General features: G+C 42.5%; 1 protein-coding gene across 8 annotated transcripts in view; it reads left to right on the forward strand.

Annotated features, from left to right (window-relative positions):
- The window catches only part of Hdac9 (histone deacetylase 9), a 524,755-nt gene that overhangs the window by 493,030 nt on the left and 9,593 nt on the right, over positions 1-22,132 (forward strand). For all 8 annotated transcript variants that reach the window (XM_048415426.3, XM_085697749.2, XM_048415425.3 and 5 more), the window contains 3 exons: positions 9,205-9,327; positions 12,079-12,289; positions 12,687-12,904. In XM_048415426.3, coding sequence (XP_048271383.3) covers positions 9,205-9,327; positions 12,079-12,289; positions 12,687-12,904 — 552 coding nt within the window. The remainder of the gene's footprint in view (positions 1-9,204; positions 9,328-12,078; positions 12,290-12,686; positions 12,905-22,132) is intronic.

Consider the following 22,132-nt stretch of genomic DNA (forward strand, 5'->3'; position numbering starts at 1 on the left):
TGAATAAAAATGGGAACTCCATTACTTAAAGTGACTTAGTATAGAAGATTGTTTTAAAATATTGTCATTTGTTATAGTCAGTGACGCACGACACTAAGAAGAAAGTGGCTGTCAGGAAGAGTTACTGTGCTTGCTTTATTAGATGGTGCTGAGGTAGCAGTCTGCATAGTCATGTTAATGGAACTACTTTGAACAGACTGGTCGGAGACTGAAGCCCTAATTTTTTTTCTTCTGTGTCATACTGCCTTCCTCCTATTCTTCCTCTGTCAGAAGAAGTTGCTGTGATTTGCTCTAGTGTGTAACTGTTACTTGCCTCTCCTCTTACAGTTTATAGTCTTGGTACTTTGAGACTAAGAGACACTGTCAAATCTGTCATTCCTTGGGTTGTATCTGTAGTGTTGATGCCATTGAGTTATCCACACTGTACCAAAACACCTCTGCCTGCAGAGGAATCACAGTACTGTCTCCTGACAGAACCCAATGATTTTAAACAACCATCGTCGCTGACAGAAATGTCCTCCAGTCAGGAGTTCCATACATGTCACATGCACACACAAATGCATTGGCACACACGTAGACTACTAGTCCTTATGAAATCATTAGGTGGAAATGGAGGTTGTCTCTGAAAAGCCTGGGAGTCACTTTTGCTTTAAAAGATTCAAGGTCTTCACATTGACCTTTGGGTTCTCATAAACTCAAAACGTTCAGGAGGGAAGAGCAGGCCGAGTTCTGGGCGAGAAGAACACGCTAAGTACAGACGTTCACAGCATCGTGCTGGGATCCCAACTGTCTAAGCTCCCCTCACCCCAACAGTGGCAGATTCCCTGCCTGAGGAGTTTAGCCGTGAGTGAGTCTGTGTGGTGTCCCTGAAGAAGTCACAGCCTGGCCCTGCATCCGCGTATGTGCAGCCTCCAGGTGCCTGACAGAGCAGATGTGACTCCTTCTCACATTAGCACAGCTTCTCCTAAAACTCTACTCATGCCCGAGAGCATGAGCAGAAAAGATAGAGGCCCCCCTGGTGAGCCGTGGCTGCTGGAAGGCTGACCAACTTCCACCCAGACCCTTATGCGGATCTCTAAGCCATCCATCAACTTCCTGCTTCTCGCCATCCATCTCCTCTCTACGTATCTTGCATTATGCTCTCCAATAATGATGTGAGCTAGAATATTCTGTGACTACTTGTGGTCCCACATGTAAGTAGGACTCTCAGTGTTGAGATTGCATCCTCGTAACGAGGGATTTTTCTATGACCCTTTAATTATTTCCAAGAACAGAACAATTTCCTCACAAATAGTAAGTAAATAAGTGTTCTATTTCCACTTTCATTTGAACGATGCTGTTCTCAGGAACCACGTAAACGTGTCGGGGTTAGGTTATGATCGCTCCTGGGGCTATCTGTACTCTTGAGAAGTGACAGCCTATGGTTCACCGTTCATCCGTCCAGGTAATGCGCAGTGTGGTGATGTCAGTGCCCTGGCTTTGGCTCCTCAGTGAATGCATGCTCACATTTTATTAGATGCAGAAATAATTACAGTATCTATCCGAGCCTGTTTCGTGAAGGGGTACAGAGGCGTGAGGAAAAGCCTGTGGGATTCAAGTTCAGAGGGAGGACAAAGAAAGTGTGGTTTGAGAAGTGCTGGAGAAGACATTCTTAGCTTTTCATTAGAAACTCATCCATCCACTTCTCTGTTAAAGTGGAAAGAAAACCAGGAAGAAATGTTACTGGGAGCAAAATGGAAAAATGGAAGGATTTTCTCTTCTAGCTATTTGGGACCTACTAAACTGTTTAGATTGCTTAACCCTAATTTCATCCCTGTATCTATATGTGTGTGTGTAGCTGTATGTTTGCACAGAGACAGAGAGGATGAAGGTTATAAATTAAGGCATTTTATTTATTTCAATCCGTTTTGTATTCTTCAATCTTTTACTCTCACGGACTACGTTTGGCTATCCCAACTTTTCAGCTAGCTGTTGAGTGTATTCCACTGCAAATCTTTCCTCTTTCCTCCCACCCACACCAGCCCAAAAAAGAAAAACACAACAAAACAGAAGGAAATGTGATTTAGTGGAGTTTAAAGGGTAGAGAGATTTCTCCAGGTCAGTGGCAGGACATTCTCTTCCAGTGCTGGCAAGGCTAGTTCAAAAGCAAGCAGTGACTTACCTCATAATGAATTAATTGTGTGTCTGAACTGTGCTCCCAAAGGCCAGGTGGGCAGACCTTCATGCACTGATGGGCAGCCTTTCTGTGGCCCAGAAACAAAAATGCGACCCTGATGGCTAACATGTGTTTTTCTGCTGCATCACATTCATGGAGTTCTGTAGTGTAATTCATCCTGGGTAGGTGAGGAGGCAGCAGAACTTAGGCCGTCTCTCAGTGAATTAACATCCTGGCTGTGGTCTGCTACCACCTAGAGAAACCAGACACAGGAAAGTGTGTCTTCGAATTCCCTGTGTGATTTTCACAGCTACCCTCTAAGATTAATAATAGAATGTGATTTCATAGCAACAGGAAGCTTGAGGTCAAAATTCCTCCCACAATGAGATTCCGAGCCCCTCAGTTGTGTAATGCGTCATTTATAGACTATTCTGCTTTGATCGAATAACACGGGGGGCGGGGGGTAAAAGGAATATTTCAAGTTCACAGTCTGCCTGGGGTACAAAGTCACATTGTGAAAACCCGTCTGGATGGGAAAAGGGAAAAAAGACAGAGTTGCATGTGTCTCTTAGTGCTGCGGTCCTTGCCTGGCACACGGAAGGCCCTAGACAAACCCCAGTCACCAAGTTAAAAAAAAAAAATACAGCCTGGGTGTACATGGCTCTCTGTACCGTGGCCTGTTAAGGAGAAAATAATGGACCTACTTCTTTGAGACCACGCATGAATGAACGGGATTCTATTTGCATCTGCTGCTTAGGACATTGGAAAAGGGACCCCCAAAGTTCTTGAGCCTGTTTTGTTTTCTATCATATAAGGTGCAAATCCCACCTGATTGAGATGAGGCAAAGGCAGGACTTGAGGGAGAATGTACTTGGGATCGCAACGCAGGATGCACCTGAATATAATGGGTGATGTCTATGGATTCTGTTTGGAGGTTGGGCCTGGGCATTGCTACAAAACCAACTGTTGGTCAAGTTGTCAAACTTCTGTTAACCCTCAGCTTCCCGATGGATGAGACGGTGGAAGGCTGGTTCCTGCCCCTTTGTGGGAAAGAGTAGCTGCTGGCAAGGCAGGCCGTACCTCGGGAAATCTGAAACAAGTTCACTTTTGTTATCATCAGCGTGGACTCCTCATAGGGAAAACTCACTCAGCTGTGTGTCTTCAGGCCAGTAGCTTTCGTCCAAGAGCGCGTCTCCATCTTCCGTCTGCTCTGACCGCTGCTGCTCCTTCTCTCTCCTTTCTCCGTCCTGGAGTGCAGACTGGTGCAGCTACTCACTTTACTCCTCGGCAGACTTGGTTGGGAACTAAAAACCTCAAGCGTTTCTGTTTCCAGCTCCCGTCAGAGATGTCTCTAGCCATCTCGTTGCTTGGATTGCTAATCCTGTGGGCCTGTGGGTTCAAATATGCTTCCATGGGTATCAGCACCATGACGCTGGATCCCGTAGATTTATTTGATAGCTATCTTAGCCGTAGCCAAGCTGCTGGCTTATTTCTAGTTTGACATTAGTGGCCGTGTCTGATGTTATTTTATTTAAAAAAAAAATCCAGCAAAAGCAAATGATTTTTTTTAAAAAAATAATTCTAATACTAAGGCTAAACGTTCTAAGATCCCTGGAGATGCTGTGTCGCTCCAGCCTCCGTGATTCATCTGCCTGTTGTTTTGTAACAGCTGTCATGGCGTTTGCTGCCTTACTTAAGTGGGTACCTCAGAGCGACGGTTCATATGGCAGCAATTAGAACTCGGCCCCCACTTGGAAAAGAAATTGTTATGACACAATAATCACATGAGCCAATATTACAAAGCAAGATCTTTCATAAAAATGGAAATGCAGAGTTAGAAAGCAAACTCCCAGGCCTTTTAGCCGTTCGGCAGCTCCTGCTGTTTCTCTGGAGGACCCAAGTTCCACTCCCAGCATCCATGTTGGGGGACACACAGCCGCTTGTAAACCCAGCTCCAGGAAATCTGACACCTTCTTCTGGTCCCCTGGGGTACCCATACTGATATGTGCGTATATGCACACACATACATAAATAAAATTAAAATTCCAACTTCCAGTTTTCTCCAGTGGAGTGACCCTGAATATATCAACTGCATCCCAAGGCAGGCCTCGTGCTCAGGTATGGTTGGCCAACACAACATAGACTCCATGTTTTCTTTGTGGGCTCTTTGTTGATTTTGTTTTGGTGTCTCTCGTCTTGATTTATTTGTTTTGATTTTAATTTGCTTTGACTTTTTGTTACTTTATTGAGAGAAGAAAGAGAGAGAGAGAGAACATGACCTTAGGTGTGTAGGGAGATGGGAGCGATCACGGAGGACTTGGGGAAGGCGAAGAATGGAGTGTATGAAAAATTTTAATAAAAATTATTGCTATTATTATCCTCAAAATTTTATCCCACATTTTATAGTAATATGACCTTCAATGTAAAATGAAAACTTCAAACTTCAAGAGCTTTACTTCCTGGAAATAATTCTTTCTTTACCATGCAGAACTTTGTGTATCATTTGTCTGAACAAAGCATAGAAAAGAGATACAATCTTGAAAAATACGGTTAAAGCCATTGACAAATATTAAGTCATTAAGGACTTTTTTTAAATGTGGCTGTCTTGTTTTTAAACAGTATACCACTTTAATTCAAACTCAATTGACACAAGTATGTCTTCCTGTAGCCCGTCCTGATAGGCACGGGTGCTACCTGCTGACATAGTCAGAGCGTCTCTGTTTTCTAGGTAAGGTAGGTGGCTGCATCCACAGCCCACACGTGGCAGAGCGCAGATGTGAAATGTTCACAATAAACATTTGTTTTATTCCTCCAGGTCTGTATTTTTCTGATTCTCTGGCCTATTGTAGATAATTTTGAATATTCAGTAAAGTGAGCATGTGTTCTGTGGGTTCATCAAAAGTAGGCAGGTATTACATACTCATTTCCAAGTCAGAGGTGCCAGTAGTAAAGGCACCTTTCCCCGCTCCGTGTCACCTTTTCCTCCTCCCTCCTTCCTTCCCTCTTCTTCCTCCCCTTCTATGTTTCTTGCCCCCAGAGCAGTGGCGTTTCTGGGGTTTGCCCTGTGTTTTCTCTTACAAAGCTTGTCCTTATGGTTGTGTCTCGTGGATTTTAGAGAACATGGGTGGCCAGCATCATGACCTCATCTCACGTCTTACGTCTTACATTATCGCTGACCGCGTGGTTTAGATCCAGTAGTAGCTGTTGAATGCTTTTGATCACTGTAAAAGCCCATGGTGCCTGCTGCTCAGCTTTCTCTACCCCGTCCTATTCCTTGGCGAGACAGGCTAAGGAGTGTTGTCTCAGACATCCTGACAGCCTTCACAGGAGATGTTCTGTAAGCTCCCTTGTCCAGGAGAGGAGTCCCTCGGTTCATGGTATGTGTTGTAGTGATGGTTTACATTTCTGAATTGTTAGCAGAAGTGCTGCACCTGTAACTTTTAGTTCCCTCCATCCAGAGCATCAACAGACCTGATTCTATTTCTTTAAGTCAGTATTATCTTAGTGTCAATAGCTGAGTCTCCTCTGAGGGGCATATTTTTCAGTCTATGTATACTTTATGTATCTATAAGACCTTCTCCCAATTGACATTGTAGTGAGAAAAGAAGTAAAATACAATTTTGAAGCGTTTTACTAAAAGGTGGACCCCCCCACCCCCAGCTTCACGGTTCCTGGTGAATTACCAGTTACCCATGAAAGCCCAGGATTGCATTAACTTTGTCCTTTGTGCCATTCCCATGTTCTGACTTTAATGCAGTAGTGGTGGTGATGATGGACTGGTGATATTTGTTCTCCTTTCTCTCCGTAACTGACCAGCCACTGAGGACGAGAGGCACAGGACTCAACCCCGACGAGCTAATCATCACAGGCTTCATAGAGCTTGTATGATAGCCTTGCGTTTACTGCTTCCAGTTCATCTCTCTACAATGCGCGTTTGCGGTTGTGGAAAGGTTTTATGTTAAAGCCACCTTTCCAGTGTTCTAAGTTGTGACACGTTGACATCTTAGCAATACAGCACCCGGAATGGGCTTTCTGAAACCATCTTCTAGAAATGCTCTGTGTTTTACTTTGAATCTGCGTACATTTATCACAATGCTGAGGTGTCAGTACACAGTAGGTCAGTTCTGAGGCGGGGAGCACACCAGCCTGTGAGACCACACAGTAGCTCAGTGCTGAGGTAGGGAGCACCACAGCCTGTGAGAGAACACACAGTGGGTCAGTTCTGAGGTGTGGAGCATCACAGCCTGTGGGAGAGCACACAGTGAGTCAGTGCTGAGGTGGGGAGCACCACAGCCTGTTAGAGAGCACACAGTAGATCAGTTCTGAAGTGGGGAGCATGCCACCCTGTGAAAGAACACAGTGGGTCAGTGCTGAGGTGGGGAGCACGCCAGCCCGTGAGAGCACACAGTGGGTCAGTGCTGAGGTGGGGAGCACTAAAGCCCATGAGAGCACAGGTCAGGATCCCTCATTGTCTAGGTAAATGGCTCTGCCCCATCTGTCTGCACTCAGATTTTATTAAGGCCCAGAACAGATAGACTGTTCCTATCAAAACCCTAACTGGGGAAAGCTGTGAACAAAAGGGCAGATTTGTAGGAAACAGTTGCCCACTAGGAGGTTCTAGATCTGCAATGCTGGAAACCTCCTTAAACTCTGTGCCTAGTGCCCTCGTTACAGTTGAGAGACAAGCAATGCCTACGCCCCATATGGTGCTCCGGTCTGTGAGGAGGACCAACTGTATCCACAGACATGGGTGCAAAGAACAGCCCTCGAGTTCTGCAGAACCTTAGGCAATGTCTGCCATGGTCAGCAGTTCTTCCTGGTTGTAAGGTGGTCAGGGCTGTCTTCTTAGGAGGCTTCACACTCTCTCCTTTGCTTCTCTTCGTAAGGCTTAGGGCTTTTCTCAAATGTGGTATCAATCCTCCTTGTTTCTCTCGCCTCCGTTGGGGAAGAGGGTGGTCTCAGAGTTGGATGAACTGGTAACTGTTGCTGCTGGTCCCGCTGTGAGGCGGCTCCTCTTCATGCGCATGCTCAGTCTTCTTGCCTGAACTATGAGGTAGTTTGAGAGGATTAGCGAAGAAGATGCTAACCTCCAGGACTTGGTACTTGATAGATCCTGAAAATGAATGCACCACGTGAGAGATGGAGTCACACAATTTCTATATAAATTTCTGGGGTCTGCAATCCCAGCAAAGAAGTATCCACAAATCCCTCCCACTTCTGCCAGAGCCAGTGTGAGCTGCCTGCCAGTTGTTCCCATCACCACATCTGGAAAGAAACCGTCTTTACACCTACTGTGTTGTCTTTGTGTTATGGGGCAGGAGGGTTTACAGACTTCAGCCCATGTGTGGAGACAACTTCCTCTCTGAGGCCTATGGACTCTCCTGCCAGAGATTCTGTCATGTGGTTATTGTGGGAAGCAGTCAACTTTGAATGGCACTTCGTAATTGAAGTGGCTCTTTCTCCACATTTTTTCCTCTTTTATGAATATAGATGAGTGGGCTGTTTCTTCATTTTGAAAGAGTATTAGCTGCCAGTGAGCTAATAAAACATTTTTACTTCTTTGCATCTTTTGTGTTCCGTGCATATATTATATATTAAAACTGATTTCAAAGCCCATTTTATAAACAAAATAGTTGCTTGCTATTTTACTTTGAGCAAACACATAACTGTTACCCAAAACTCCTAAAATAAAATTATAATCTCATACATTATAATTTAAAAATCTTTCCCAATAATCGTCATGCTTTGGAGGCTTAGGCATCTTTAATTTCGCCATATAAACTCAATGGAGCATTAATAGTTTGACATAACACACAATTCTCATGCATGAATAACTGACATGTTCTTTTAAGAAGAAACACAGCCTGAGTTAGAGCTCCAGGCTGCAGTGGGAAAACCCCATGCTAAGCTTCTGCTTGTATTATGTTAGGGCTGAGACTCATCTCCAAACAGTCCTATGATTGAGATAACGTTCTGGAATAACATCCTGTGTTTTCCTGGTGCATCATTCTTCGGTGACATTCTGAGGCTGTGTTGTGTTGGCATGTGATATTTCCCCTTGTTAATTGATATCCCAGGTTTGTCCCGGGGAAAATCTACAGCTCCTCCAAACATGCTTGACAAGTTATTATATTTACTTTAGTCAAAGCCCGTGCGTGCAATATCCCTCTTGGAGGTGGTCTATTATTGGAGTCCCATATGCTTTTTGTTTGGGAAGAAAGCAGTCACTGTGCCACACTGTTACATGGGGTATTCTTTTTCAGGATGTTGTACCCTTGGGAACCGTATCAGGCCAGAGTTCCCTGGTCTAATAAGACCTTTGGAACTCTTCTTGTATAAAAGATCTGGGAGGGAGCAAGAGGAAAGCAGAAAATGTAAGTTAAGCAGCCATTGTAAGCCACATGTGGGAACACACATCTCTTAGTATTGGGTTAAACAGCTATTTGTTGTAAAAAGTACTGAGACGCCAAAAGGTTGAAGGTATTTCTTTATAAATGCATATTACTGTCAAGTAGAGATACCGTAACATTTTAAATTTAGTTTTGAAAGTGTATGATGTGAAATTACACTACCCATAGTTTATTGATAATTTTATATTAAAATGTGATTAATGTAGAAGCCTGATCTCCTATGGCTCTCCTCTCAGAACAGTGGCGTGAGACCGTGGGCGAAGCTGTGGCTGTTGTTGTACGGGAAGGACTATAAATGTGTATCAGTCACCAAATTAATTCTGGTATTTTCCTGATACATGACAAACATGTTAATTATATTCCGCAAAGCCAGATTTCCAAAAGAATTCTTCACAATGAAAATAGAAATTCTTTCACCATATTTTATGACTTTCACCATATTATGGCTTTCTGATAAAAAATCATTTAAATTTTACACTCTAATGCCTGAGTATTATATAGAAGCAGGCAGCAAGCACTGGAGTCTTTCTCTGCTATGGTAACACAGAAACTGCCTTATGGAATTTGAGCATTTACCAAGAAAACTGATGAATTTCTAATATTTTAAGAATCTCCTTTTCCCATTTTTTTTTTCAACAGCAGCTGGTTCCGCAGCAACGCATTCTGATTCACGAAGATTCCATGAACCTGCTCAGCCTCTACACCTCCCCCTCCCTGCCCAACATCACTCTGGGGCTTCCAGCTGTGTCATCCCCACTCAGTGTGAGTGACAGTGCCCCAGCCCAAGCCAGCGCAGTGACGCTTTTTACATGAACTCGCTTCTATTTCTTGCGTATTTGGACTGAGAACCTTATTAAAAACAGCATCCCATACATGGTTTGTTATTCGCTGCTTTGTTTAAAGGCTCTCAGTTTAGTTTCAAATCACAGGACTGGTTCACATGATCATTTACAAATAACTCGCTTGGGTAATGATTTCTAACATAGCAATATGTAATTGTCGTCACACGCAGTTTTGTGTCTCCAGCATCCTTCCTGTGAAGGGGAGATTGCAATCTGCATTTACAGACGAGGAATCCTAGGCTGGGGAGTTTAAAAGCTCAAGATCTCAGACTCAGGGTGTGAGTGGCAGACCAAGCATCCTCTACCCAGAGCTCAGTCTGTGAATCCCGGTAGCACCTGTTTGTAGAATCCATCCCTGAGTGGCTTTGTTTTGGGAGGTCACTGGTTCCACAGTGAAGGATGTGTATCTGGAAAAGGAGCCCCAAGAACATTTGCCATTCTCAAAAGACGTCAAGAGAATTATTTAGCTTAAAAATCTTGACTACTGAAATAGGATCTTCAGGCAGAGTAATTGTCCGAGTATAACAGAGGATTAAAATAATAATTTTAGACATATTCTCTAAAATAATATGCATTTTGCTTGTTAGCACATATTTATCAGCTTCCCAGGGGATAATTCACCACAGACGTTAGGAAATTAAACTGCACATACATAGGCGTCAGATGCTAGGCACTGAAGGGGAAATCCGTCCCCACCCTTGTCACCAGGGTGGGCACTCACGGAGTCACCACGTCTTCACCTTAGTGAAGCATGCCAGAGTCACGTATGTCTTTGAGATAAGCATTTTATCAGAACTAGAAGTGTATTCCATGTGGAGTATAATAGAACACAGTGTCTTCCTCTGTGACTCTACACCATTTGTGAGTAGGCAGACTGAGGATGTGACCACTATAATCCAGGGATTACAGAGAAAAGCATGAAAACCCTGAATCAGGTACATTCTTGAAACTCCAAAGACTTGTAAACAACTGGTTCTAACGGAAGGCAAAATGGAAGCAGAAATTAAACTATAAATAAGACATGGAGATCTTTAAATCATCACTTATTAAAATTATTTTTATTCCTCTGTTGTTTGTTTTAATGTCCCGTAGCTACCAAGCCCCACACTTTCCTGAGATACCAGCAGGCATTTGGATGCCTCCATTTTCTATCTTCTCAGCCCCTGCCTCTTGCTAGCTCACACATGCACAACTTGTAATGCGGTCCAAGAAATTCTTTCCCAAAGGACTCGTGCTGAAGGCAGACCGTTTTATGTTTCAATGGCAGTGCCTTTTGGTGCCACGGGATGAATAAGCCAGTGTGGTTTGGATTAGTTTTGTTTTTCTTTGCTTCTATTTTGGTGTGGATGAGGTCTTCACAATTAATTTCTCAATCGTATCAATCATAGCCTTTCCTCAGCAGAAAGATCTCTAATACTCCCTTCCCCCACTGCATAGTGGAAGATTTTAAGGAAGGAGGCTGGGCCAGGCATCCCTTTATATTAAACATCGGATTGACCCACTCTGTGACTCAGACAAACCACTTACCTCTTCGTCCTTCAATTTCTCCATCACAGAAAATTGTTTTGCCTCCCTAGTGCATGGCAATTTTGAAAGATGAAACATAAGTTTTGGAAAGAAACATGCCACATAATTTTGAGGTATTAGCCTTCTGCTTTTGTAACACCAAAATGACCACCATTCATTAAATTTTTTGAATAGGATAATTCATTATTGCTCTTGATGATGTAATTATGATGACTTCATTACTGCGTTACCAGGCCTTTCAAGTTCTTAATAACACTTTTATTTGATATCTGATTTCACTTGTAGTTTACTTTATTATACAAAAGTATCTGGGTTGTCATTTTTAATATTCAGAGATGTAGGGATCTGTTATGAATTAATCGAAAATATATATTTAAATCAAAGTCTTGTCTATTTGTACCAGCTTTCACAGAGTGAGACAATTTCACTTTTAAAAATTATTTGAAACTTATAGCTTTGTGAAAAATTAGAGGAAATGTTATAAGAATGTATGTTTTGTGTTTGTCTTGAAATTCTAGAATTATAGCCTGCCTTATCTTCATCCTCATGATAGCCTTTATTTGAATAAATGTTAACTTTCCAGCATACCTTTTACTCAAGCAGTGCATTTTGAAGTATTGTAGAACTCAGCTTCGCTCTTACAAAGCCTAAAGTTCATGCTGACTTTTTACTAAGCTAATGTACAAAAGTTACATGTATTTGTGGTTTACAACTTCGTCTTTTGATCTGTATAATGTAATGAGTTACGCTAATTAACATGCATTTTCTTCCCATACTTTTCTTTGGGGAGAACTCTTAGCTACTCAGTAAGAAATTTTGAAGTATATTTTGTTATTTATGTAACCATTATCACCAGGATAAATGACAAAACATTTAAAATTGTTTTCCCTGAGTAGCTGAGGGTTTTGTTTACTCTCATCTTTAATAGGTAACTCAAATTTTCCTTAGGCTCCATACAATGATACCCAATCGCTAAATTGTTTCCAATGCCATAATTGTATATTTTGTTAATTCTCTTATGCTGCTAAAAGTCGTGTAAAAGATACAGTATCATGCATTTTCCTCTCAATGTTACCTAATAGCTAGAGGCCTGGTGTGTCACCAGGATAAGGAGGATTAACACGTTGCTTCTCTCTTGGCACAGGCTTCTAATTCACTCAAGGAAAAGCAGAAGTCAGAGACACAGATCCTCAGGCAGGGAGTCCCTTTGCCTGGCCAGTACAGCGGTGGCATTGCGGCACCCTCCAGCCATGCTCATGTCGCGATGGAGGGGAAACCCAACAGCAGCCACCAAGCTCTCCTGCAGCACCTACTGCTGAAGGAACAAATGCGGCAGCAGAAGCTCCTTGTGACTGGTAATTAACAATGACATCATTTTTCAAGTTTTTTCAGTACTGTTAATTCGTGATCCAGTATGACGTTTCTCTAACTCAAAACTGTAGTGATGATTCCTGCTGCTGTACAAGGGCCAGACACTTGGCACTGGGGGAGGAGCTATGAGCATTATGTGTTCCTGGTCTGTAAGGTGGAGCTGGGAGGGGACCCTTGGATATAACAAGCTGCTTTGCTGGTTGATGCTTCTGCTGTGCAGACATAAGCCTAGTCACGTCTTGGTACTCATGTCTTCTATCACCCAACGTGCCTGTCTTCAGTTGTTTCGAAGGTGCTTCTTGTCTTCTCTTAAAAGTATCTACCAGTGCATCTTTGTTTACATATCAATATACACACACACGCGCGCATTTTGTTTTTTAGGTGGAGTTCCCTTACACCCTCAGTCTCCCTTGGCAACGAAAGAAAGAATTTCACCAGGCATTAGAGGTAGCCACAAACTGCCCCGTCACCGACCCCTGAATCGAACCCAGTCTGCGCCTTTGCCTCAGAGCACGCTGGCTCAGCTGGTCATTCAGCAGCAACACCAGCAGTTCCTGGAAAAGCAGAAGCAGTACCAGCAGCAGATCCACATGAACAAAGTAAGCCATGAACCGACGTTAATACTAAAAGTACCGGTTTCCAAGTCAAGGGTCTCTTTGCTGGGAATGAGAGGGGAAGTTGGGATCACACACAAGGCAAAGGTCACCATCCTCACACAGACATCTGGGTTGAAGGACAGGACCCTAATGCCACTGTTTTCACCATTTTTCTGTCTACAGGACCGTTGAAGTAAGACTGAGATCATGGGTTAACAATATGATTTACGATCAAGAGGGTGTTTGTTTTCATTCACAGGGACGTAAGTCCTGCGTGGATGAAGCCTCCTTGTAACACAGGGTAAACGTGTGGTCAAACAAGTTGGAGGGGTACCTCAGGTGCTGACAGACAGGGCAGTGTAAGCCAGCATGGCATTTCTTGGCAACATGTTTCCATCCAGGTTGTGTTAATTTTTCAGTAGGCCTACTTCATTCCAAAAACCATTTGAAACAGTTTTGTTGAAACTTCTGGTAATTTCTCCCCAGTCCCTTGATTTGGGCTGAAACAATGACAGCCTGTATCCCTAAACAGCCACAAAGTAGCAGTGATGGCGGTGTAATCCTGGCATGGGATAGCTTGTTCTGTGGATTTGTAGGCTATGATCCTTCTCTCTCGTGGTACTCTGTCACACGCATGCGTGTCCTAACGGCATTGTTGTGCACTGGTGAACAGGTGAACAGCTCAGCTTAGTAGATGCTTTGTCGCAGATGCAAGCGCAACAAGGTGAGCCGTGCTGGATGCAGATAGCATAACTGTCCTTCACATCTTCCTCACGGCAGGAAGAGAGGGATCTTCATCTTGTGCCAGCCCTACCCCACGCTACCTCCTCCCCACCCCCATCCCTGCTCAAGGAGGGCCTCCTGAGAGGAGCGTGGACTGAAGAGCTCTGAGCAGTCCAGCCTAGCCACTTGCTTTTTGGAGACAGTCTACTGTGAGTGGGGTGGGGTATCAAGGTGGAATTGAGCTGTTTCCAACCTTCTTTCATGAGATCTTGTAGACCAGCGGTTCTCAACCTGTACGTCGTGACCCCTTAGGGGGTTGAACGACCTTTCACAGGGGTCATCCAAGACCATCGGAAAACACAGATTTTACATGATAATTCATAACACTAGCAAAATTTCAGTTTTGAAGAAGCAGTGAAATAAGCTTATGATTGAGAGTTGTATTTAAAGGGCCACAACACTAGGAAGGTTGAGAACCACTGTTTTAGACTCTTTCTGAATCATTTGCTTGCTATAGCGTTTCTCTAAGTTTGCTAACTTCATGTCTGTCAAATCAGATTCTTCTGGAAGGACTTAGCTTCTTTTTCTGCCTGCTGCATTGTTCATAACTGGACTGCACAGGCTTACTCTTGATTTCTGGTAGAGTGAGATTTGTTTTGTGGCATTCCAGAACAACTTAAAATGACTGCATATTCTTTTTTAAAATGTGAGCATTACAAGGAAGGTGTATGGGCTGAAAGAGTAGGAATCCTATGCTTTGACCTCATAATCTTTGACTCGAAGTTAGGTTTGCTTATAAAACTTTCAGGTAAACTGACACAATTGAACTGCTAAGCCTCTGCTGGCGCACATTTCCACATTTATAAAAGTGCATGGAACACACACACACACACACACACACTCATACACTCACTGATATAGCTGTTGATAAATTAGGCAAGTATGCCCCTTTGGAATCACATGTTTTACATGAATACCTTTAGAATATTTTAGAATTCACTTTTTCTGACTCGGTGTTTCAGATGGGATGCTAATGCCACATTTTTCTCTTTGAGATCATGCTTGAGATTTGACCGACAGATGCTAAGCTCAGTCTCAGAATCGACCTAAGATGAAAAGCAGGCATTTGCATTCGAGCAACAGGCAAAGCCAATCTTATCAGCAGCCCTTCCTATGTGGGGCTGACTCCCTGGAATCTGTTAAGAATTGTCCCCCAAATTAGAAACAAACCTCTACACTGAGGTAGACGTTTGTACAGTGGTTTGATTATTAAATCTTGTCTTAATTAGGTAGAATGAAGGCCAGAGAACTTCAAAGCGCCTGCTGACCTCTGTGTGTTAGCTCCTCTCAGCTCGGGCGTTGGGTGACTTGAGCAGGGCTCCAGTTGGCTTTTCTCCAAATATATATTCCATATGTTCAGTTGAGTGGCATTCGCTCCCTGGATGTTCTCTAGATTGTGAAAATATTTGAGCTGTCCTCGACTGTCTAAGGAAATGGAGGAGAATCCTATTAAAGGAAATGCTGAGCCCGTATTGTATTCTGAAGTGTTTCCAATAGAACCATCAAGAAGTGAATGACTGCTGGTCACTCTTCTGCCAAGGTGATGAGGTTATTTACTAGGTATTGGGTTAGTGCCTTGCTTCAGGTGCCAAGAGTTGCTAAGTCTCTGCATAACAATACTTTACATGCGTTCTGTCCATTTCCTTAGAATAATTATTAGTAAGAAATAACCACAAAACCTTTGCCATTTTCTCCTATCATGGATGAACCTTGATGTCATCTGTTCCAACTGGAACACATAGCAGGCATCCGAACATCCTGGCCTTCGCTCATGAGCAGTCACGACAGGAAGCAAGCATATGTGAGCACCTAGGTGTGCAAATGGCATGCCTAAAATATATCTTCCTTGAGTCTCTGAGCTTTTTATAGTGCTTTTCCCCCTTGAGGACTCAGAGAAAAATATGCAATAAGAACATAATTAAAAATAAAGGCTCAGGACTGTCAGATTGATCCATTTAAATGTGGTGCTCGCCAGCCCACCTGCTGACCCAAGTTCCACCCTAGAACCCACGTGGGAGAGGCTGAGAAGAGACTCTCACGACTTGTCCTGTGGCTTCCACATGTGTGCTATGTCCTGTGCCTATGCACACCCACTCACACAAATGTGTACAAAACAAACTAAGTAAATACATGCATAGTTTAATAATTATTTTAAAAATAAGGCTATTTCTAAACCAGTATCTGGTTACATAGTTGGACTTCAATGATATATCTGAATTGCCAAGAATCCTTAGAGAGTTTAGATGGAAACCTTGAAGAACTTATGAAATGTGTAATACAAATGTTATTGATGCCCTTTGGCATCTTGTTGTTTTGGCCCTTTGACTACTTGTTGCCTCTGATTCGAGGTCATTCACATGGGGTGTTTGACCTCCCAAGATTATTTGGCATTTATAATTATGTTATAAATACTCGAGAGGTGGGCAGAAATACAATATTTTTATTGCAATGTCTAACAGCAAATAATGGGGGTATCTTGAAATAAAGGATAGATCTATGTAAGAAAAAGAAATTCATTCACAATGATTTACCACTCCATTCATGAGTCTGAATACTCTGTTTTCACTGAAAGTATTTTGAGATGCTTAATCATGCAGAAATCATATTTTGCAACATTTATTTGTTTTTGACATTTTTCAAAAGCAAAACTGTGCATTTTTATTGCCGGTATATGGTATGTGGATACTATGATGCCGTACTTTTAGGTGAACTTTAAAAAAAAATAAACAAACAAAATTCATCCTAGAATCAAAACAAGGCAGTTGATTTTGCCAGTGTGTTTTGTTTCTCCTGTTGGAAGATAGAAAGAAGTCTCAAAACAAAAATCTCACCAAAATATAAAAGACAACCCTCCCAAAGTAGTAAGACATGAACAATTCTCTCCTGAGTCCACTTTGAGTTTAAATATTGCCAGTTTTTACACCCACGACAATAAACTATGATTGAGTTAAAAGAAATGTACAACAATCTCTTGCAAATATTGATGATTACTGAAGCATAGTTTAATATAAGCACGCATCTCCAATCCTGTCACCATGGAGCGTTATTCTAGTTTAACTTTAACACAGGTCTCTGGCAGCCCCTGTCCTCCCAGCCCCTACATTCTCTGTGGCTTTAATAAGATAGCATTGATCCATGACCACAAATTTCTGTTTTAACTGAAATTTTCGCAATCCTCTAATAATTGCTTTTTTAATATTCATTCCATGAAATGAACTTGACCTGAAGTTTCAGTATTTATTTGACTAACGTGTCCATCGACCTGTACTCCCTCAGCAGATCACTGCTGGATTTCGGTAGACAGTGCCCTAGGCTCTGATAATCTGCACCCTGTCCTCAGGGAAGGAAGTGGAAGATGAGCTCATAGTAACACAGTGTGCAACATCAGGACAGAGAGTGAGGGCAGAAACAAACTTGTTTGAGAAAATAATATTTGAGATTTGTTTACTTACCTCTTGATTATTTTATGTTTCTAACCTTTCTTTTCCTTTTTTTCCTTACTGGCTATGTGATGAATATCTTACTCATTCCTTTGGCTGGATATCAGCCAACACATTTTTCCAAACACATAATTCAAGAGACGATATCTTATGTATGTCAAAGCTCAGTCTAAATAAAAATGTTTATTATTTATTTATTACCATATTTAAACACTTTGACATGAGTATTATTTTATCATAATAAAAGTATGTCTAAGACAAGACCAGTAAGTTGAAGGCCAAACAGATGTTCTGTGTTGCCTTATTAAAACGGCTAGGTGTTCTATGCTGACATGCAGGGCAAAGTACATTTCTGTTCAGCCCCAAAGATGAGCAAATAGGGAGTTTTCTTAACATTTTGGAAGAGACTTTGACCCTCAATTCAAGTAGTATATGTTTCATTAATTCCTTTTAATGTAATTGTATGAGTCAATGTTACATATCATCCATCCTCCCTGAAGATTGATAACCACTCCCCCAGTCATCTGTACTCAGAAACCCAGGAGAATATCTTTCCTGTCAGTGGTCACATGCAACAGTACATGTGATTTCCTTCCTGAATTGAGTGCTAATACAGGATTTCTGTTTGTCCTGTTGGAAGCAGCATGCATTGTGCCAAAGCTGTTTTGAAGATCAGCACTACCCTGTAGACATCTGTATCTTAAAACTTCACTGTTTACGAAGCTGTAGCTCATATCCAGAAACAAACCTGTACTTCACATTAGCTTTATTCTAATACGTCTACTCCTATCTCCTCTGATTTACTTATGAGGTTTAATTTTGAGACATAATTAAAGGCCTGTAGCCATCTCAGCTCTGTGTGCTGAACCTTTTTATCTTAGTGTATGTTTCTGCTTCTTTCCTGTGGCCTGCATCTCCCCACCGCCAGCTCCCGAGAGCAAGACCTACATAACACCAGCTTCCTTTTACAGACAGCTTCCACTATGAGCTGAATTCTCCATGCCGGCATCCTTCTGTGCATTGTCCCGTGCATGTTAACAACTCAATTTACAAAACCACCGAGGATGTGCATTTTCCAGAGGGTTCATCAAGTATAGTGAATTCGCAGTGCTTCCTGTCCTCAGAGCTGGAGTCTGTTCTCAACTACTGTGTCAGTGATTTTAGTCATGTGCCTATAAATAGGTAGATGAGCGATCCTTCCTATGTCCGTCAGAAAGCTACTGACCTCACATTAAAGCAAAGCAGAAACACATTTTAAAAAGCCAGTGTGAAGAAATCCTGTTGCCCACACCGCTTCCATCTTCCTGGGCATTGCCTTCTATTTAGGTACTCACTCGCTTGGCAGTCCCCATAGGTGGCCTTCGCAGTGGGACTCTCGGATGTCCTGTTGGAGCAAGGCTTGCATATGGCTCACAGTCACTTGTGCATGTAGTGCTGAGCCTAGCGGCAGACAGGTCACATTGTGCTTCTTTCTTGCATGCCGCCACCTGGCCATGTTTTAACGCTGGACAGACCATTTTCTCGCAGGAGTTCTGAGCAAGCCCAAAGTTGAGCGTTTACTGACTTCATCATGTTCTACTGAAATGCTAATGTTGGCATCTCTTTTCTGGTGGTTGGAAAATGCCTTGTTTTAAGTCTTAGAAAGCTGATGAGCAGAAACTTGAACAGTGCTTTCATTTCGGGAAGCAGGCATTACTCTTGTCAGGACTCATTTCTCTCCATCCGTCTGACAGCTTGTTTCCATGAGGGTGCTTTAATCACCAGCCGAGGACTGCATTCTGCCCATTAGATGGATACTATCTTCAAAAACGTCAGCACACGCTGAAAGCCGCTTTTATTATAGTAAAACCCCCTTGATTATTTATCTATCTGTTGAGCTTTATAAAAGAAACCTTGACTTTTCTCCTAAATAGATTCTGTTTTGACATGATTAGGCCAATATAAATAGATCCTTGTAGGTATGTAGTGTGTTGTTTTTTTTAAAAAAAAATTCACTTCTGCTACGAAATCAGCTTGCATCACCATGGAAAATTTATATAAAAGCATTTTACTATATAATTACAACTTGGTGGTTTATAATACAGAAAATTGCTTGTTACTTTATTATTAGCTATGATGAAATCTTGTGTTTGGAAATGAAACTAAGTGACCATTCCAGTGGATTAAAGCCTAGTCTTCATAAACATCCCCAGCGTTGTGTTCAGAGCTATGGCATCAAGGGAGAGACCTCAGCCTTTACTCTTCAGTCTACACTTTCATCTACTCAGAGGCACTTTTATTGAATAAAACAAATAGTTGAATAGTTACTATGAGGTAAGCGACCAGAGGAAAGAAAATTGTCTGGGGAAGGCAGCCGTGTGAACAGCGTGGTTCATTTGGATCTCAGGCAGCTCAAAAGAAAAGCAATGCTAAATAATTCGGGTGCTTCTCAACTTTGACAAATTGTTCCATTTGACAGAATGAAATAATTAAGTCTAGATAAGGAATTTTTAATCTAGCTTGTGGTCTATAGAACTGAGAACTGCAAGTGTACAACAGATTCTTTCTTAGAGGTTTGAGCAATCTTTACGTCCCACATTTTAGTTCCATATTTTCTGTGTTCCACAGCTCTTTCTATAAATGTTTGGTCACACCTGAGGGGGCCTAGGATCCAGAGCTCTCATCTGTTGTAGAGTTTCTGTTTTCCCTAGGATGCATCTCACCCAGATCTGCAATCCCACAGCTTGCGTGTCCCAGCGCCCTCTTACTAATTGTGCATGCGGCCACAAACTGTAGTTAGACAGAGTTAGTGCTGGTCTGGAGGAACCAAGGATGTCCCACAGAAGTCTTAGCCCATTTACAATTATGGTAAAGTGTAATTAAAAATAAAGAAAGCGTGTTCTTTTCCTCAAATGTCCCATAGACAAACTGCTAAGACGGTTGTGTAGAACATAAAAGCCACATGAACTGCGAAACTGAGGCCACACAATGGGCCTCTGAGGGCCGTTCCTGAAGCCTTGTAGCTTTGGTTGGAGTAGTCAGCATTGTGTCTGATCATCCTCTCATGAACAAACTGCAGAGGCTCGGAGGGGAGGATGGCTTGAGAGGATGTTCATGACAGAGCCATACAGACATGGTGGTCCCTGTGCAAACCACAGCATGCATGAGCCTGGACAACACTGTAGCTCAGTTTTCCTTACTAGGTCAGTAAGATGGCTGTCAGAAAGCAGTTGGCTGCTCACACTGCACACACGTGCCACCTGCCCCAGTAGCCATCCTTTGCTGTAAACCAAATCACCACCATAGCCTGCGCCAGCTCCCTACTGCATCTGCACATTCGTCAGGAAGCAAGATTTGCTTTCTCTTTGGAACAATATTTTGGTTGGTGATCAAGCTTTTTATTGAAGCATAATTCCCACACAGTAAAACATAACAGTTCAATGAGTTTTGACAAATCCATATTGTCTTATCATTACCAAAATCACAGCATAGAATGAGTCCCTCAACTTCCCTCCTGCCCTTCCTCTGGAGTTAGTTTCTACCCTACCTCCTGGCAAAGCCATCATTTTAAACTAAGGATAGACAGTAAGACATATCACAAGCACAGGAAATTGTTTTAAGAGACCAGTTTTCCCTATAGAATGCTTGGGGCATTGTTTTCAGGGTCATAGAGCATCAGCCTACAGTGTGGGGTCCAGGCTGGGAGCTGTCTGTATGAGCAAGCTTGGTATCTTAGGACTACCAACTCTGGTCACATTCAAAAATAGATTCCAAGCCAAGTCTACATGTTGGGTATTCTCCAGAACATGAAATTGCAGGAATTGCAGGCTTATTGTCTGTCCCCTCTTCCTTTGATCATCGCCATTCGGGGTTTCCTGTCTCCATTCTTAAATGGTCCATGCACTGTTTCTAGTTTCCAGGAGGGAAGGATTAATCAATAAGGAGATGGTGAGAGAGGGAGGGAGGGAGGTGGGGAGTGGTTGGAGGACACTGGTGCTGAGTTGCTGTCTGTACTAAGACTCTGGTAAAGCCACCAGGCATAGAAATAAAAGGCTACTTCCCAATGTGCACTTTATCTCTGAAGAGTGAAAGAAGACAATGTTTTACCAGCAGTATATGGGCAAGGAGATAATGCAGGACGAATTTCAGTATTCTATTAATGGATGGAAATGGCAGAATTATTTAAAACACAAAGTGAGGAGGACAGCTAGTGTCATAAAGAAAACGCTTAAGAAATTTACTCTTCGGCTAAAGATTATATTTTCTGAAAATTCAGTCTTGTATTTGTCTTTACCTCTCAAAATATATCCTGTAAGGTGACCATTGCTTGGTCTGTACATTCTGTAGGCTTCTCTGAAGATGATCTTGTCACTGTGATCTGTGTCGACATGGCGTTCCCTACTGAGGAGCTTCAGCAGAAGCTCCTTTTCCTCCACATTCTCTGACTGCCAGTTCTTACGCCCATGTTCCCTACTCAGACCTGGGAGCGTCCTTCCTTGACCAGTGTCTTCCCAGGGCCTCCCAGTTAATGCTTAATAAATTAATGGTTGCAAGGATGAAAGCCCAGATGGACAACTTACTCAGTGAAGCTAAATAGAAGATGTTTTGAAGGTTTTTTTCCAGAAGGGACTCGTGGTTGAAATGTTAAGACGTTCTGAGAGCCAGCTGTCTTCATTACAGGCACTGTCTGGATAATCATTGAGAGTTAAAAAGATAAAAATGAACTTATCCAAAACTTACTCGGTCCTTTAGATCAATAGACGTAATCAGTAAAGGAGGCTATATGGCAGTATAGACTCTCAATCATGTCAACAGTGAGCGAATATTTAGAGACGTTGTCTCCTTGTTCTTTCATCTGGACCCCACTGACTATCTTACTGAGATGTACAGCAGTGAATTGCCATGGCGTCTTTGGCTGGAGGACAGTGCTCCTCTCTAAGGAGACCTCCCGATTTGAACGTCCTCCCAGTTCTGCATGTTGTTTTGAGAACAGTTGGTACATACCTAATCTATTTGTGAATTGAGACAG

Source organism: Myodes glareolus, chromosome 11, assembly GCF_982192425.1.
Source record: "Myodes glareolus chromosome 11, mMyoGla1.1, whole genome shotgun sequence".
Lineage (NCBI taxonomy): Eukaryota > Metazoa > Chordata > Mammalia > Rodentia > Cricetidae > Myodes > Myodes glareolus.